Raw genomic sequence first — 19,332 nt, 5'->3', positions numbered from 1 at the left:
GCCATAAGCAGATACTATTCTCTCCCTGGTTTCCAGGGAAGTGAGTTCAGGAGTTTATCAGAACAGTCAAGTTCCACATTGCAAAGGGCCTGTTGACTGACCCACGGCATGACTCAGCCTTGACACATTCAGGTAGGGACAGTGACTCATGACCCCCAATGCCCCTGGTTGTCACTAATACCCAGTTAATTGTTAACTGGCAACCCTGGGGATTCAGGAAGTGCTTCAGCCTGCAGCTAAGGAAGATCGATGAGTGCTGGGTTCTGGTCAGAGGAAGATAAAGCCTTTTCTCCACAGAGAGACAGAAATATCTGACTCGCAAACTCCAGGCCTTTCCTGCCATGGTCTGGAATGTAAAACCCAGTTGGCATCAGGGATCTTGTGCTTGTCCTTTCTTGTCAACTTTTCTTTCAGCCTTATCAGGGCTTGAGGACAAGGTCTCCCTCTGTGAGCCCAGGGTTGCTCATGATATCTTCTAGGAAGGCCCTGAGGTGTGGGAGTGAACCTCAGTGGGAAGCTAATTCAGTGGGTGTTATTGGCCCTTCCTAACTTGAGGAGATCTCTGGGAAAAATTGGCCCAGAACTTTCCTTCCTCACTCCTAGGAACTCAGGGAACAGTGACCAGGGAGCCCACCCCATCATGTGATCAAGAGAATTTGGGCTGCATATTCTTAGGGGCAAAGCTGCAGTCATGTCACCTCTGACAGACATCAGTTGCCAGAAGAGCGGGGTTGTGAGAAATCTGGATGTGCCCATTCAAAAGGAGCCTTTGTTTTCATTTGGGAAGCTACACTGAGCTGACTGACCCCTGACCCCAGCCTCCTGCCTGCTTGCTGAGTCCTGCTTTCCCACAAGTACTCAGGTCTGCACCCCACTGAAAGTCTTCTCCATCTAAATGGGAGTAGTCTGCCTCAGTCTCCCAGAACCTCAGGTTTTCCTCATCAGTGTGTGTGCAAGCTTTTACCTTCCTTCAGAGGTCTTCCTCCTACTGGCACAGATGGTCAGTTTGTACAGCAGACCCTGACCTTATCTCTCCATGTGTCAGGGCGAACAGTAGTCCACAACCCCAGGCGTTTTCCTCCCTTACTCTTTGTGACAAACTCTGAGTTTGAGAGCCACCGTCATGACTTTGGGCAAATTATTCAGAGTCTGAGCTTTCTACCTGCAAAGAGGAGAACGTGACGTCATCTGTCTCATGGGAGCGGTGAGAATTAAATGCCATGCTATCCAAGAAGTGGTCAGTGTAGTGTGTGACAATACAGTACTGTAAGGGCTCCATGACGAGTCATTGACCCAGGACATCATCAGTCTTGGGGTCTGTTCAGCAATACTTTCAAGTCAGTTTTCCTGTGAGAAACCGGCATTGGTATTCCAAAACAGCTTGGGCTCACCCTGATTCATATCATGGATGTGATCTAAGTTTTAGGAAGTGGAGCAGCTGGGAGAGGCTTCTCACGGGTCCTCCCCTCGGGAGGGCTGTCATTTGAAGCACACAGGTGCCCCCTGCTGGCCTTTTGTATCATTTCACTTTGGATTTCTTTCCCTTTAGCTGTCAGTAATACCAGTGTACTCAGACCAAGGCGAAGGGAATTTGCTGAAGGTCTTGGATATGCTGTTTTGTTCATGAGCTGCTTGAGGGCAACAGAAACCTCGTTACCTAGGGACTATGGCTTCCCTGCAGCAAATTCCCCACAAGGGTCAACCCAGTCCATGGGAATCTAGTTGAGCTGGCTGGGGGCCATTGTTCTTTTGGATTCCTATTCATATTACTTGGGAAATACTCCGTAACTATCCATTTCCTGCAGGCGATGAGAGAAATGTCTAAAATACTTCAAAGGGACAACCTTTCCACTTGTCCCCTGCCCTCTCCTTGTAGCCCTTATTAACACACAAGAAAGTCCTTTCTGCTGCGGTGTCTCTGGTAAATTTCTGCTAATGTGGCTCAGCTGAGAAGGAAGGAGGTCTGTACTGCTTGGGAGGGCCTGTGCCAGGCACTTACAGGAACTCTGGGCTCTTGTTCGCTTGTCAACAACTATCAGGAAAAGGATTGTTCTCTTCCTTTGGTAGAAACCCCGCCTACAGCTCCCAAGCTGAGAGGTGACAGTGGCCAGAGTCACCCAGCTATTTTCTCCTAGCATGGGGACAGGAAGTAGAGTTCATAGAAATGGTGCAGTAGGGTTAACTCTGTAAGGCCACTCCTCCTTCTGTCTATTGTAGGAAGCTGAAACAGGGCATTGCATATTCAAGGCCTACCTGGATTGCAGGCAGCTTGGGCAATTTCCAGAATGTCTTGTCTCAAAGTAATAAGTAAAAATAGGGATGGATTTTTGTTAAAAAAGAAAAAGAAAAAAGGGAAGAGAGAAAAAGGAAAGAAAAAAGAAAGAAAAAAGAGAGGGAAAAGGAAATTGTGGTACATGTTTCTAATTCTAGCAGTGAATGGTTATGAGTTCCGGGCCATTCTGAACTACATCAAGACCCTGCCTCAAAAAAACAAACAAAAAGAAAAAAAAAAAGAATCCAAACCATAAATGCTGATCGAACATTTGTTTGACTTTGTTGTCACTGCAGCAAAGATGAAAAGCCTATCTGTGTAACAGAGGACCACTATTCTTTTAACATAAAGAGAGCTTCTGTAGTCAGTTAAGGAATCGTTAGTACCCCGAGGAAAGAGGTGTCTGTGCCCCACCCCGTCATGGCTGTGTGGAAATGGGGTTCCTTGGAGAAGTGGCTGAGTCTAGGGCTAGACCAGAAGAGATAGAGGTGACCCTGGGGTGCTTTGGCAGGTCACAAAGAATGAAAGCACTCAGACCAAAAAACTAAAAGACAGCATGGTGTGGGTGGGGAGGGGAACCACAGGGTCCTTGCTCTAAAAGCAAAGGAACAAAGTAAATAGTATAGTAAGTGACTATGAGTCGGGTTCTAAAATATATAACCAGGAAGTGCATACTTATGGGAACAGATGCGTGGATGAGTTAATAAAGTCTTGTGCAGAATTCTAAGTAATTTGTGTGGGTGCTCCATCCCCAAGGCCCCGGAGCACGTCGGATTTGTCTACGTATAGGAAGAAGATGTGCCAAATAGTTTGGCTGAGGATGCTCACTGTTGGTGTGAGCGCAGAGAGGCATTACTCCCGTTGCTGGATTGACAGTAGAATGGCCTCTGGTAACGAGGCCAGTATCACTTATCTAGAATAGGGACAAGGACCATATTTTAACTTCTCAGCTGTATAGCACAGAAAGCAGAGACACAGATACTTGGGTGACCTTCTCACTTCAGCATGATTTACAGCTGTAAATTTTGGGGACAGTCTAAGAAATGACCTGCACAAGAGCAGTGTAAAGTGTCTGCTTGGGTGCTCTGGGTTGCTCACTGGGTGATGAGAAGACACCCGGTCTTGCTGGTGGTTCATTATTCCGACCTGCTTCCCAGGCAGAGAGTACATGCCCACCCATTAGAGAGCAGCTGCTGCCTGTCTCTCTTACATGGTGGCTAGAGTACAACTTACAGGAGCTGGTTCTCTCCTTCCACGATGTAGGTTTTGGGTATTGAATTCAAGGCGTTAGGCTTGATAGCAGGCACCTTTACCTTCCAGCCTGCCCACCTCTGGCTTCTTAAACCTTCACTCTGGAAGCATCCGGTTTCTCCAGGTTCTGCCATCCACCCCCCACCCTCCCCCCCAAAACAAGATTGTTTCATTGCTCCCTGATGGCTGACATCTCCTCTTTACCATCCTGATATTTCCTATGCATCCTCTAAGACTAAAGCCAGCTCTGACCTTCCAGCGGCCTCCCTGGCCAGCCCCCTTGTGCCACATGCCCTCAGTACCTGTTTCTGGTTTCAGACCTACACTCTGATCCTAGCAGTCTCCTCCTTTGTCTCTCTGTTAGACTGTGAAGTCCCAGAGGACAGGATCCATCCCTGACTCCTGCACAGGCAGGTCCTAACAAGACGGTCTCTAAAGGTTTGCTGAACCATTGTTAGATATATGAGCAAGGCTTTTTTTTCCTTTCCCCACTGTAAGTTTAGAGCCCAGACACACTGGATGGGGGTGTTTCTGTCTCACACTCTGCCTTGTTTCTAAATTATCCTATGTTCATTATCAGTGGGTACACGAGAAAAGACAGGGAAATAAGAACCAGGCCTATGGCCCTAAATCCTGAATGGTCAAACCAGAGATTCTCAGTCCCTTTCAAGGGGTCATTGTTAATGCTGGTTTTTGCTTCTTACCTTCTCTTCTTGATTTCTCTTTCTTTTATTCCCAGGAGAAAAAGATGTTGTTATTTTAGGGGATTTTGGCCAAGGGCCAGATAGCAGTGACCATGATATCCTAAGGAGGGAAAAATTTCACCACCTGATCCCGGCTCACACCTTCACCAACATCAGCACCAGGAATCCTCAAGGTTCCAAGTCAATGGACAACATCTGGATCAGCAAAAGCTTGAAGAAAGTATTCACAGGTAGGGGAAGCCTCCCCCTGGTGTCTCTGTTCGGCAGCAGACTGAGGACCTATAAGCATCTGAGGTAGCCAATGCTAGTTATCTTCCTCTTCTGCATATACTTATAGTCTATGGCAAAACAAAGACTGTATCATTATTGGATCAGAGACACATTTAAGAGGGAAGGTCATGTGACCAATTATTTAAAAATAAGCACTAGTCTCTGTAGGCATTTTGTATGCAAACCCAGTTATAGTCATCTCTGTAGGTCATCAGGGTCGAGATTCAGAGATGAACTGTTAACTTTCCTGAACATTAAAAACACTTAGTCATTCAGTGAACACTTGTCAAATAGTCAAATGCTGTGCTGTGGAATGAGGTACACTGTATACTTTCATAGGTGAGGAGACCATGCCTACATAGGTGTAGCCACCGTGCCTACAGGGCTCCCCTGGGCCTCTACTGGGCACTGACTGTTATAGGTCTTGGCAAGATGTGATTTGTAGAACGTGCATTGGGGCCCAGGGCTACTGGGCTGCCTGGAGGGCACTTGTGGGAGGCACTTCTGTCAGAAATGGTGAAGCCAAGCCATCTTTTCATTTGTTCCCCACCACCAAGATGTGGAAGCTGAGGTGTGGAGACAATTCTACTGCCACGACTGTCAGCTATGCTGCCCAGGCCAAACTTGGAATCCAGGCCCTTCATATTGTACATTAACCCTGATGTCACATATCACAGAGCAGCAATGTTACCATTGAATTGTACAATTGTTGTAATTGTTTTACAATTCTTTGTGGTCTTCAGATATAATTCTCATTTCTTACATTTCTCCTTTTATTTATTAATACTTTCTCAATAACCATTATAAGTTTCTCTTTTTCATCCTTTCTGAAGGAAGCAGTTGTCTGCTAACGCTTTCTTAGTGATGTATGCTCTGTGAAGTGCTTCATTAACTTTGTCAAATGCTCATTTGTCAGTAGAGGTATAGTGTAGTACTGGCCTCACATATGCAGGGCTCTGACTTTAATCCCCAACACTATAAAATTAATTACAAATGCTAATCGGATTCAGTAGGTTATAATAAAAAGGAAGGCATAAACTTGGGAGGGAGGGAGATGTATTTGGGAGGTCAAATTCTAAAGAGAGTGGAATGGATGTGAAGAAGACATATTGTATCCATGTGTAAAAATTTTAAGAGTAAGTTAAAATATTCACAAAAAATGGTAAAATACCACTTATGTTTAGTTTTGTTGGTCTCAATGGTAACACTGTATGAACAAGTAGTAGGTTCTCCTGCTCTCTGTTTAGCTGGATAAGAAGCCTGGTCTCTGGGTGCCATCAATGTCTGTGAGAGTAAACTACTGTCATTTATAGTATGTGAAAAAATTTTTTAAAAAGACACAGTTGACCCTGAGTTTTTGGTTAATGGAGGAAGGCTGTCAGGGCAGCTTGACTTACAGGTGAACAGCATTGGCCACCCTTGCTCTAATTCTTGGTCTCTCCTCTCTCTTCAGGTCACTGGGCCGTTGTGAGAGAAGGGCTCACAAACCCTTGGATTCCAGATAACTGGTCCTGGGGTGGAGTCGCTTCTGAACATTGCCCCGTGCTTGCTGAATTGTACATGGAAAAGGACTGGAGCAAGAAGGAAGTCCCCAGGAATGGCAGCGGAGTCACCTTAGAGCCAAGTGAAGCCAACATTAAGCATGAACGATGATGACGTCACTCTTCTTTCCAGCCTCTGACTCGCGAGAGCACAGGACAGAGCTGATACTACAGGGTTAGAAGATCCAGGGCTGGGGATCATCATTCTGCGGACCTTAGTCTTGGTCACTGGACCACTGTCTACTTTGTGAACACTTTAGAACCTCTCCTGCAGGGAGCCTGTCAGGCTCTGGCTGTGTTGGGTATCATGGCGGAGCTGGCTGGAACTGTGACATCTTGATGCTGTGTAGCTAAGTTCAGGCTTGGGGTGGGGCTGCACTGCTGGCCAAATGGTTTAGCAGCCTGAGCACAGTAATGGGGCAGTGAAGTGGAGATGGGAAAGATGGCCCAGGCTGACAAGCAATGCCACCGCTCTCGCTTCTGCCTCACCAGGATGTCATGTTCTGCTGACAGATTTCAGGAAGCTTTTAACTGTGATGAATGCACTTCTCAAAGATTTTTAGTTTTGTTTTGAAAAAAAGAATAATAAACAGATTAGTCTGCCTGGCTTCAGTCAGAGTGTGGGATGACTTGTCTTGTTCTCTCATTTTAGTTCTGTGGTCCATGGCTACCCACCCCCAAATGCTTTTCCTCCCCTGCCCGTTTTATGTCCCTACCTGGGACCCTACAAAGGTACCTCTCACATACCTGCCATCTATATTGTCTCTCCCCCACCGAGGCTTCTCCTTCCTTTATTCTTTACTAGATTTTCTCCTGAGAGGACCACTTAGCTTTAGGCCTTTATGGTAGCACATGCTTTCTACCAGAAAGACTCATTTCCTTGCACTGTCCCCATTCACTATATTCTGAGCTTAGAGCTTCCTCTGCTGATTCTGAGGCATACATAGTTTTTGTATTAGCTGATCCTGCAGTTAGCGATCCACACAACCACAGAAAATATAAGTTTTAAATTGTGTGTACGGAACAAATAGAGTTCTTGTCATTATGCCCTAAGCAATATGGCACAACCAGTGTTTTGTAGGACTTATGTTGTGTCAGATGTCCTCATATCTGGATGTTTTAACATGAGTGTGAGGATGTGTGCGTAGGCTGTATGCAAATCCTATACCATTCTGGGTAAGGGACTCAGGCATACTTGGACTTTGTGTTGCAGAGGAAGGATTCCAGGAACTATTCAGTATATGAATTCTAAGGAATGATTTCTGATTCAGGATGTGCAGGAGGCTAAACCTCAGCTTATCACTGAGTTGTTGGTGGGGGGGGGGGGGATCAGGGGTCTGTGGGAGGCTTTGGAGGACCAGCAAGAACAGGTGGACTTCTCTGAGCCTGAGCTGGGGTTGGGTGTATCTTTAGGCATGTCATCCTTCTATTACAGTGACTCCAGGTTTATACTGCCTATTTCACAGCTCCTGACAGTCACCCAACCAAACACTAAAGGGATCCAAACCCAAGATGCTCTGAATCTAAAATCCAGTCACAATGTCAACTCCATGCTTATCATGTATACAACATTATAAAAATAAAGCATAGATCATAGCCTTACATTCTCTAGGTCATTCCAGTTTTCTGTGGAAGCTAAGAGTTTATTACTCTTTCCATACCAAGTACAGAGTGGCCCTAAGGTGGAGAAACTGCCACTGTCACCAAGCAGTTTTGTCTTCAACTCTATTGTGCCAACTTTTTTTCTGTAGAGATGTGAACAAGTATGTGATCACCAACAGCAGGCCAAAGAATGATTCTACCCAAGTCTAGTTTGCCTTTAATTTACTTAATAAAGGAACATGGGAAACGTAGAAGCACCTACATCACTGAAGAAAAGCTCCTTCCCAGCCATCATTAACCTGTATCTCTGGAAGGGGTGGAGCCTCCTGTGAGGTTTTATGTGTTGCCTCTGAGTGGGTTCCTTGCATACCTTGTGAACCCTCCTCCCGAGGGAGTGTTAGTGTGTCTAATCTTGTGAGGGTTTTGCATAAGTAATCCTAGCGCTGTGATGTCAGAGCAACAGTGGCCATTTGGTGCCAATGTTCCACTGTAGGCCTGATATAATAGGCTCTGCGCTGCAGCCACATCATTGGTTCTTTTGCTTCTGACATCAGGATCCCAGAAGCTTAGCCTGCAGGCCATTGGATTTTATTTTTAGTCCCACTTGGTTCGGGTTCTGATTCTGACTTCTTTATTCTAATCTTTTAAATTAATAAACTTCAATTTTAGGAACTATTTTTAGGGTATAGGAAAACTGGTACAAAGGAGTTTATATCCCCCACAATTTCTTATTAACATGTTTCATAACAGGGCAATTTGTAGTGGTTGCTTTGCCAACTGCGGCACATTAATATTGACTGAAGTCCATAGTTTACATTAGATTCACTCCATTGTATACCCCATGCCTTTTGACAAGCATCTACGTGCCCCTGTATTAACAGTGAGATTGTGTTCCAGTTAAACTCCAATATAACATGTAGAAATAGCTATTGTATTAGAGTGATAAGACATTGTAATTGAAAGCAAATCTGGGAGGAATGAGCAGGAGTGACTGAGTTTATCCAGATGCCCTCCTGGCCTGTGGTTTCCTTCACCTCTGCTTTGGGGAATACAAAGAAAAGCAAAAGCTATCCAAGGCCCTTAGACAGACACTTCCTTGGGTTTCTTTGCTTTGGGCTTGTTTTTCCTCTTCTGCATAGGCAAGATAGGATGGAAGGACAGAAAGTTACCCAGTCACAGGCATGGAAAGGAACCCCCCAGTCTAGAGTCTCATTAAAGTTTCTTGCTGGCTAAGAATCAAGGATTGCTGCACAATTATGTGTTATGAGGGTTGCCAATGTGGAAGAAATATTTTTTTAATGAAAATGTTAACATAGTAATAAGTCAACTTTAAGACATGAATGTGCGTGACCTCAAGTGGGGCTCCAACTCACTTAAGTGTTTTCTGGAAGCAAAACTATTAACTTTTTTTTTTTTAACAATAAGAATATCATTAACTGCTCCCATTTTGCCCATAAGCATCCTACTAGGAATGAAAATATTCTAAGGAGATGTTTGTGCCTTTAGGGGTAGGGGAGGGGGACTTTTGAAACAATAGACTTCTTAAAATTAGAAATTTCTCAGGAGTCTCATGCTAGGAAGAGGAAACCCCTGAAGACTGGTGCCAGCCAGATGGGGAGCCTGTCTCCTGGGAAGAGATTTATAACATGCTGAGATTTATAGCAGGCCATACCAACCTCCAGAGAGTGGAGCTGAGATGGTAACAGGACCACACCTTGACTGGGACAGCTTACTCAGGGATACCCCTTCCCTGCTACTTAAACCTTATGTTAGGATCCTAAAAATAGACAATTGAGGTAACTAGATTTCTTTGTCCCCTTTTCCAGTGTTGCCACATAAAATTATCTCCTTTTTCTTCCTTTTGCTATTACTTTGTATCTTAAAGAGGTCTATGGAGGGCAGCTGCCAAGCCTAGGTGATAAGGACTTCTGGGCCCCAGGTTCTGACCCTCACAACTCCAGTACTAGGTTCTGTGAGGGAAGCAGGAGGTGAATACACACATCCCAACAACTCTGGTAACACCTGGGTGCTTGGATGCTAAGGTTTTACCTATTAATTTTATATTATCAGCCACACTCTAGGATGTCATTTGAATTGCTTAGCAACATGATAAACTGTAAACATTACTTGCATCCTAGGCATGATAAAGACAACATTTGTTAGGTTAAAAATTCCTCTGAGATGCCTGCACCCATGCTCTTGGGTGTGTCTTCTGTTTCTTCCTCGAGCACAGCCCTTATTCTCAGCTTCTGTTCCTAATCTGTTGGGAATACATCCAATAAACTCCAACTATACCTTCTACTTCCTCAGTTTGAAATTCTTTTCTGTAGTGATGTGAAAAGGTTGTTTCCGCCTTTATCTGATGTGTGCTTTCTAAAGGATGATAGGGCTTGGTTTGCAACCAGAATTCTGAAGGAATGCAGACACAGGAAAGCCAGCTGCAGCTCAGGATAGAAAGAGCACAGCCCATGGTCTGGACCAGCATCTGTAATCTAATCCTAGGGAAAGACCACACATCTCAGGGGCCTTCTCAGGGGCAGCACAGATTTCTAAGCGCTGGGAAAGGAGTGCTGAGAGATCTGAGCCTGATCCCAGTCTCTGTCAGTGTGTTTTCACATCCCTCATCCCTGCACATCTCTCCTCAGCATTCATTTCATCGCCTTTTGTTTATGCCTGGTATAAATTTAGCAGGTTCTTGGTCTTTTTTTTCCTCCTTACTCCATTTCAGTTTCTCACTCAAAGAACATAGATTGGTCTGCTTTACTGGTTCTCTGTGGCTCAGACTCCATAGAGCTGACCGAGGTCTTTATGCTATCTGATGATGTTTGTTTACCTCTTCAATCTACCTTTAACCCAAACTCCCTGCTCCTCCTCCTGACATTCTCCTTTCTACTTATATTCTATTTCTCTACTTTCTATCAACACAGTGTGGATCATTATTCTTACATTGTTTAATTCTTTACACTTTGTTTCCAAACACAGAGTAACTTATATGTCGGTTACAATTTCTGTCCTTTTGCCCTTCAAAGTAATTGCTACTTCAGAGAAAAAAAGTGTTTTAGTTGATTCTTACTCTGTTTCCATAGTAGGTCTACTTCAGTAGTTACTACTGTTGCAGTGGGTATTCTGCTCTCGGGAGAGTACTGGAGCTAGAGCCTGTTACCCCAAACACAAGTCTAACAGAAGAAAATGACACCTCAACGCTACTACAATCTGTCCCTTTCTTATGTTATGGAGCAAGGACGTCCCTTGGAAAGAAGAAAAGAGATTAAGTAAAAAACAAACAACAACATAACCAAACCAAGCCTCTACCCACCTATGCCCAAGTTCAGATATGCAAGTCCTTAGTGCAAAATTCAAGTAGTATGAAAAATCAATGCAAGTCTCCTCCAACAATGAGCCCATCCGCAGTGATGGCCGCCATTGAGAGTGACTTAGAGAAACCCTTGGAGAATTCAAATGAATGACTAATGATCATTAACTCTGTCCAAGAGAATCAAAGAGGATGCAACAAACTCTTCAATAACTTTCAAGGGAACACATCCCAGCTGAATGAAATAAGGAAGTCCGCACAGGATAGAAAAATGGAATTCAATAAAGAGATAGCAATTCTGGAGAAAAAACGAACTGAAAGCTAAAGGTGAAAAATTCAATAAGTTACATAAAAGGCTCAGTGGGAAGCCCTATCACAGAACACACAAGGAAGCCATTGTACTAGGGACAGAAGACAAAGTAGGGGAATTGTAACATTCAGTCAGGAACAAAGATAAATGAATAAAATGCTCGCGCATAGAATGTAAAATGACCCAGTGTATGACTTATGGGCCAAATGGGAGGAGGCGAAAAAGGGTGGAGAGGAAGAGGAGGAGAAGGCTATTTATACTAAAAGCAAAGAAACTATGTTCCATAAAGAGTACCAGAAAAATTCAAATCCAAGGAAAGTTATTAGGATCCAGATGAAGGTATCTAGAACTCCAAATCAGACTTTATAAAAAAAAAAAAAAAGGAAGAAAGAACAAAAGAAAAGACACTCTCTACATCATAGTTAAAACACTATTCAGAACAAAAAGCTGTACTGAAAACTAAGAAACACCACAGAGAAAGACAGGCCAACCAGAGGAACAGCTCTTTTTTTTTTTTTTTTTTTTTTTTTCCAGTAGAAACTTTAGAAGCCAGAATTGTGCTGGTGCTTGCCTTTGATCCCTCAGAAGGCAGAGAATAGAGGATCTTCATGAGGAGGCCAACCTAATTTACATATGGAGTTCCAGACTGGGCAGGGATGCATAATGAGACCTCAATTAGCTAATTAAAATAAATAAAAATCCAGATGTGCTTGGAACAGTATATTTCCAGTTCTGAAACAGTACAGTTGCCAACCTAGACTATAATACACAGCCAAATAGTCATAACTGAAAAAAAAAAAAAAAAAAGGGAAAAACTTACCATGTTAAAGATAAAGGGATTTGTAGTCTCTACAGGAGCTGCAGAGAAGATACTGGAAGGAATTTTTCAGACTAAAGAGAAAGATAAACACTAAACAATCTGCAGGATAGAATAAATCAGTAGAATAGTAACTAATCCGAATGAAAAACTAAGAAAACATCAAAAAATAGCAGTCACAAAATTACAAGAATTAAAAACTACTATTTAATAGTTTTTAGTCCAATGGTTGTGTGTAAGTATCTGCATCTGTCTTGGTCAGCTGCTAGTAGAACCTCTGAGAGGACAGCACATCACAGCATCAGTAATAGTGTCAGGCCTTAGTGCCCCCCACCCATGAGATGGACCCCAAATAGGGCCAGTAACCGGACCACTTTCCTTCAGCCTCTTCCCCATTTTTTATCCCTAGTTCTTTTAGACAGGAGTAATTCTGGGTCAGAAAATTTGAATGTAGGTTGGTAACCCTGTCCCTCCACTTGAGACCCTGTTTGTCTACTGGAGGTGAATTCTTAGTTCCTTCTTCCCACTGTAGGCCATTTTGGCTAAGGTTACCCCATTGAGTCCTGAGAATCTCTCACCTCCCAGGTTTCTGGAACTTTCTAGAGGGTTCCTCCTACCCTCCATCCCCAGAGGCTGCATATTTCCATTCATTCTCTTGGCCCTCTGGCCTTCTCTACTGTCTCTCAACGCCCCCCCCCCTCCCCACTACCGTTTCCTGTTTAAAAAGCAATATTTAGGATACCTACAGCCAACATCAAATGAAATGAAGAGAAACTAGAAGCAATTCCACTAATATCAGGGGCAAGAAGAGGCTGCCCATTCTCTCCCTATCTAGTCAGTATAGAACTTGAAGTTTTAGCCAGAGCAATTGGACAATAAAATGAGATCAGGGGATACTAATTGGGAAAGAAGAAGTCAAAGTATCACTATTTGCTGATAATATGATAGTATATGTAAACGGCCTCCAAAATTCCACCAGAGAACTCCTACACCTGATGAACAACTTCAGCAAAGGGATATAAAATTAACTCAAACCAGTATCTTTCCTTTATACAAATAATGAACAGTCTGAGAAAGAAATCATAGAAACAACACCCTTCACAATAGCCACCAATGGTATAAAATATCTTGGTGTAACTATTACCAAGCAAGTGAAAGATCTGTATGACAAGAACTTAAAATTCCTGAAAAAGAAAGTGAAGAGGACCTCAGAAGATGGAAAGGTCTCCCATGCTCATGGATTGGCAGGATTAACAGTGAAAATGGCCATTTTACCAAAAGCAGTCTACAGATTCAGTGCAATCTCCATCAAAATTCCAACACTATTCTTCACAGACATGGAAAGAGCAATTCTCAACTTCATATGGAAAAACAAAAAATCCAAGATAGCCAAAATAATTCACAAACAGACATTTTTTGATCTAAAAAAAGACTTCAAACCAAAATTAGAAGACATAAATTCTACTACTACTACTACTAATTATTATTAGTAGAGTTTATAAGTATTATTAGTATAATACTACTACTAATAATAATAATTCTACTTCATACTAACTAAGGGAATAACTCACTGAGAGGACATTATAATTTTAAACATACACATATTAAACAGCAGTGCACCTAATTTCATAAAACAAATATAACTAGATATAAAGTCACAGATAACCCCACTACAATAATTTTGGGTGACTTCAATATTCTACTCTCACCAATTAATAGATAATGTCACACAGTAAGGAAACAGAAGCATATGTATTAAATTGCATCATACAGCAAATGGACTTAACAGAACATTCTGTTCAAACACTGCAGAATATACATTGGCTTTTATCACTTTGGCAGCCCATGGTATATTAATAAAATACATCATTTATTAGTACACAATACATGTATCAGTTAATATGGAGAAACTGAAACAATGACTTTTATTGCTGCACAAGTTTACACTTCCACCAGCAGCCTTTCCCTACATCTCCTCCAGCCATTGTCATCATCATCATCATCATCATGACTCAGGTAAAATCAAATTTCAAAGCAGATTTAATTTGAATTTCTCTGGTGAGCCAACAATATTGAAAAATATTTTTCCTTAGCTATTTGTATATAACAATTTTTATCCCAAATTTTTCTCTTGAAAACTCTCTATTTAGTTCTATGCTCTGTTTTTAATTGGGTGGTTTGTTTTTTTGATTCTTAATTTTTGAGTGTTTTGTAATATTCTAGATATTAGTCTTTTGCTTGTCATATCTAGTAAAGGTGATTTTTCTCTGTTCTGTGGGCTGCATCATCACTTAAATGGTAGTATCTTCTTCAGCTGTGCAGCAACTCTTCAGTTTTATGGGGTTCCACTTTTTGGATCTTCGGGCTTGCACTATTAGGGTTCTTTGCAGAAATATCCATTGCTGTCCTATTCACAATAACCAGGAAATGGAAACAGCCTAGATACCCATCTAATAAATTGATAATGTTTATTTACATAGTGAAATATTTAGTTATGAAGAAAATTGAAATGCATAGATGGATCTGGAAACAATCATGCCAGGCCACCCAGACTCAGAAAGATAGCTATCAAATACTTTCTTTCATTTGTGAATATTAGCTTTGAATCTTCAGATATGTGTCTTCCATTTGGAATATAATTAGAGAATCAGGAAATCATTAAGCTGTTATGGGAATTAATTTTCTAAGGAGGAGAGCTAGAGTGCACTAGTATAAAAGATAAGGGAATAATGGAACAAGAAGGGTTAGGATCAGGGAGGGGGAAGGTGGAAGAGAATACAGGGAGGGAAAAATAACACCATATACTTCTCAAAGACACCATATGGAAGTCTACTACTAAAGAAACTTCCTTTCTCATTTCTCCCTCTTGCGCTCTCTCTCTCTTTCTCTCTCTCTTTCTCTCTCTCTCCACACACACACACACACACACACACACACACACACACGAAAGAGAGAGAGAGAGAGAGAGAGAGAGAGAGAGAGAGAGAGAGAGAGAGAACTAACCAAACTAGCCTCAGCTTAGTCAGGGGTCCTGAGGAAGGGGTGTTGTTTAGGAGCAGCAGAATGACTCAGAATCAGTGATGGGATGCAAGCTGACAGCTCTGTGTTCTGCTCTCTGCTCTAGGTAGACCAAATCCCCAGTCTTTTATTTGGAATAAGCTAACCACTCTGGAAATCAGTCTGGAGGTTCCTCAGAAATTGAAAATAGATCTACCCGAAGACCCAGCTATACCACTCTTGGGAATATATCCAAAAGATACTTCACCATGCTACAGGGGTGCATGTTCCACTATGTTCATAACAGCCTTATTTGTGATAGCCAGAAGCTGGAAACTGCCCAGATGTCCCACGACAGAAGAATGGATACAGAAAATGTGGTTCATTTACACAACGGAATACTGTTACTATTCAGCTATTAAGAATGAGGACATCCTGAGTTTTTCAGGCAAATGGATGGAACTAGAAAATATCATCCTGAGTGAGTTAACTCAGATCCAAAGGGACATTCATGGTATATACTCACTAATAAGTGGATGTTAGCCAAGAAACAAAAAAGTACAGAGTACCCAAGGTATAGTTCACAGAACTCAAAAAGTCAACAAGCTGAAGTGCCCAAGTGAGGATAGCTCAGTCCCACTTGGGAGGGAGAAGAAAGCAATCACAAATGGGGAGGGAGGGAGGGACCTTGGAGGGAACTGGGACAGAGAGTGGACAGGGCAGAGGAGTGGAAGGGAGAGAAGGGAACCTGATCTGGTATTAGGTGAGGGAAAAGGACTGTAGCCCTGAGGGCCAGCAGAAAGAATGGAAACAGGCACCTTAGAAGATAGGAGGTTGGTGGGGGGGAGGAAATCTCCAGAATGCACCAGAGACATGGGAGGTAAGAAACTCTCAGGAATCAAAGGGAGGACCTTAGATGAAATGTCCAACAACTTATAGAGCCCACCTCCAGCAGGAAGACACGGCATCAAATGAGAGAGAGGAGGGCCATCCCATGTCACAACTCTGACACATAATTGTTCCTGTCTGAAAGAATTACAGGGATGGAAATGGAGAGCATGAGGAAAAGAAGGTCCAGCAACAGACCCAAGGTGGGATCCAGCTCAATGGGAGGTCCCAAGGCCTGACACTATTACTGAGGCTATGGAGTACTCACAAAAAGGGACCTAGCATGACTGCCCTTTGGAAGACCCATCGAGCAGCTGAAAGAGTCTGATGCAGATATTTGCACCCAACCAATGGACAGAAGCAGCTGACCCCGGTTGTTTAATTAGAGAAGGCTGAAAGAAGCTGAGGAGAAGGGCGATCCTGTAGGAGCACTAGCAATCTCAATTAAACTGGACCCCTGAGATCTCTCAAACACTGGCAGCATACACCGACTGATATGAAGCCAACAACACACATACAGTAGAGGACTGCTGGGTTTGTGTTCCTTCAGAGATGATGGACCTAACCCTCAATAGACTGGAGGCTCCAGGGAGTTTAGAGGTCAGGTGGGGTTGTAGGTGGGGACATCCACATGAAGTCAGGGGTTGGGGAGAAGGTATAGGATGTGAAACAGTTGGAGGGTGGATGAGGTGGAGGGGAATAAAATATGGAATGTAAAAAATTAATTAATTTAAAAAAAAGAAAAAGAAAACCAATTCTACCTTTCCTAGCAGCTAACATATAACAGTAACTCCTTAGTAGTAAGGTTTTGTGGCCACTTTGCATTTCTTTTTTTTAATAATTTACCTTACTCTTAAAGAATTTTTCTTTCTAGCACCCCTCCTCATCACACACACATAAGCACACATGTTAAAATAGAGTTGGATAATGATATGGCAACAATGATCCTACTAGACACCATAGGGAACAAATAAAGGGCCTACTTCTAATATAGGTTACTTCTTTTGGAATTGTTGGCCAGTAAGGTCTCAAAGACAATCAATTATTACAGGCTATTACCAATGCTCTTGGTTACCCTCTAGAAAACTTGGTGATCCTATTGCTGGAGACACCGTGCTCTTAAATCTTAGAACATGGAGAAGTCTAACCTGGAAGTTTCTTCTCTATTGGATAACTATTACAGTGCTGGAAGGTACTGTGCATTCTACCAGAGAAGAATAGTTATTAATCTTACCTAGCTTGAGCCTTATGAACTACAACAATGACTGGCTTGCAAGTGTGGCATGAATACCATGTCTGTAATCATTTTCTGTTGGACTTTAGTCTTATCCCTCAATGTGAAAAACTATTCCTATCACCATTATTGGGCCAAGAACCTATGGCTAGAAAGGACATAGGCCTTAGAGGAGAATCTACTAGTATTTTAATAGTGGATATAGTATTAAACTAATTCCTAATGACTTATCATTATACCCATAGATCAATACATCCTTTAGCCTTCATCAGAGAAGATTTTATTTACAGTAGAGGACATTAAGTTAGATGGCTGGGAAAGGGGATTGGGAGATAGGGGTAGGTAAAATCAAAACACATTGTAAAAAACTTAAGAAACTAATAAAAAATATTTATAAAAATAATTGGTTCTTTGAAAAGACCTTTAGCCAAACTAACTGAAAGAAAGAGGCAAAAGCTATGAACCAACAAGACTATAAACAAAAAAGAAAACAGTATAGAAATTCACAATAAAACACTTACACACAGAATTCTAGAAAACACCAAAAACATCACTCTCCGTGACAAAGATGGCTGTATTCCAGAGATGCCTTGAGGTGTGCAAATCAGTAAATGCAATGCAGAAATAGATTCAAGAACAGAAATCATACGGTTATTTCATTCAGAGAAAAGTCTTTGTCAAAATCCAGCATTTCTTATGAGAAAAAAGAAAAACAAACAACCCTGGGCCTCCAAAACCAACAGCAAACAACAAACCCCTAAACTAGAAAACTGGTATCAGAGGGAAAGTCTATCTGCATAATAAAGTCAATACAGCAAAACTGTAGTCCAGAGTACTAAATACAGAAACCCTTAAAGCAACAGGTGGTGTTGTTTCAGGAGGGAACCTTTAGAACTGGGAGCCCAGCTGGAGGAATAGGCTTTATTCACTATAGCTCAATCCTAGCCCAACATATTTCTTTCCTGATTACCAAGTGTGGACCATTCTAGCAGCTGTGCTGCTGCAGCCAGAAGCTTCCGTGTCCTTCACCACAGCTTCTCTGCTAGGATGCACTGGGGTCTCTCATACAGAGAGCATAAGGAAATCCTCCCACGTGTTCATTCTTTTATGTGTCTGTCTTTTTCTTCAGAACAAATAAAAGTAACTAATACAACTATGGAGCAAACTCAACTTAGACCCAGCATTTAAACCTTAATCTAAAAGAGGCATGTAAAAGCAGAGCGTTTGCATGGTATAGACAGTCCTGCAAATCCAATCCCTAGTACTACCAAAAAGGAAGATGAAAAAGTCCCAGGTCATACAGGTCATCATCTCACTGGACAATGGCTCACCCCTCAGGATCCAGTGTTGGCTGGTGCTGGTTGAACTATGCCTCACAAACCAAGGGATGCAACAGAAAAACATGAGAAATCACAAGGCCTGCCAATGGGGTGTGTGTCCAGATGTGCATGTATTTGGAGGCCTTGGGTATGTCCTTAGTCACTCTCTGCCTTTGTTTTCGAGGTAGGAACTCTCACTGAATCTGAAAGTTACCATTTCGACTAGACTGGCTGGTCATCATTCTCCAGGGAATTTCTTGTTTTATTGGTTTGTTTTTCAAGACAGGGTTTCTCTGTGTAGCTCTGGATGTCCTGGAAGTTGCAGACCAAGGGGGCCTCAAACTCAGAGACCACCAGATTCCCCAGATTCCCCCAGGAATCTTACTATTTCTGCCTCTCCAGTGCAATGGATTATAAGAATGTCATCATGCCGAGCTTTTACATGTGTTTGGGGGATCTGAACTTGGGTCCTGACTCTTGCGTAGCAAGCAACTTTACTGATAACCATCTTGCCAGTACCTTGATCACCCTTTAAAGCTCTCATTTGCTTCTTTTCCTTCTGCTTTCATACATTACATTCTACAGTTTCCCATCCCCCCACTCTTTCCAGACCCCCCATCTCTTCTCTCCCTCAGATTCACTCCTCTTATATTTCATTTAGAAGGAAGAGGAGGAGGAGGCCTCCCAGTGATAATAACCAAGCAGGCATAACAAGTTACAAGTTCACTAAGACAAGGGTACATGCTCTCATATCAAGGCTGGATGAAGCAATTGAGGAGGAGAAAAGGGGAGCAAAGGACAGGCAAGAGTCACA

At 42.5% G+C, this 19,332-nt stretch overlaps 1 protein-coding gene across 1 annotated transcript in view; it reads left to right on the top strand.

Annotated features, from left to right (window-relative positions):
• Eepd1 (endonuclease/exonuclease/phosphatase family domain containing 1) overlaps window positions 1-6,667 on the top strand; it is a 110,642-nt gene extending 103,975 nt beyond the window's left edge. The window contains exons 7-8 of the mRNA XM_052188790.1: window positions 4,263-4,457; window positions 5,951-6,667. Coding sequence (XP_052044750.1) covers window positions 4,263-4,457; window positions 5,951-6,150 — 395 coding nt within the window. The 3' untranslated portion in view covers window positions 6,151-6,667. The remainder of the gene's footprint in view (window positions 1-4,262; window positions 4,458-5,950) is intronic.
• The last annotated feature ends 12,665 nt before the right edge of the window (window positions 6,668-19,332 follow it).

The sequence above is a fragment of the Apodemus sylvaticus genome, chromosome 7 (genome assembly GCF_947179515.1).
Source record: "Apodemus sylvaticus chromosome 7, mApoSyl1.1, whole genome shotgun sequence".
Classification (NCBI taxonomy): domain Eukaryota; kingdom Metazoa; phylum Chordata; class Mammalia; order Rodentia; family Muridae; genus Apodemus; species Apodemus sylvaticus.
The sequence above is the reverse complement of the archived record's forward strand: the minus strand, read 5'-3'. Positions and strand labels throughout refer to the sequence as shown.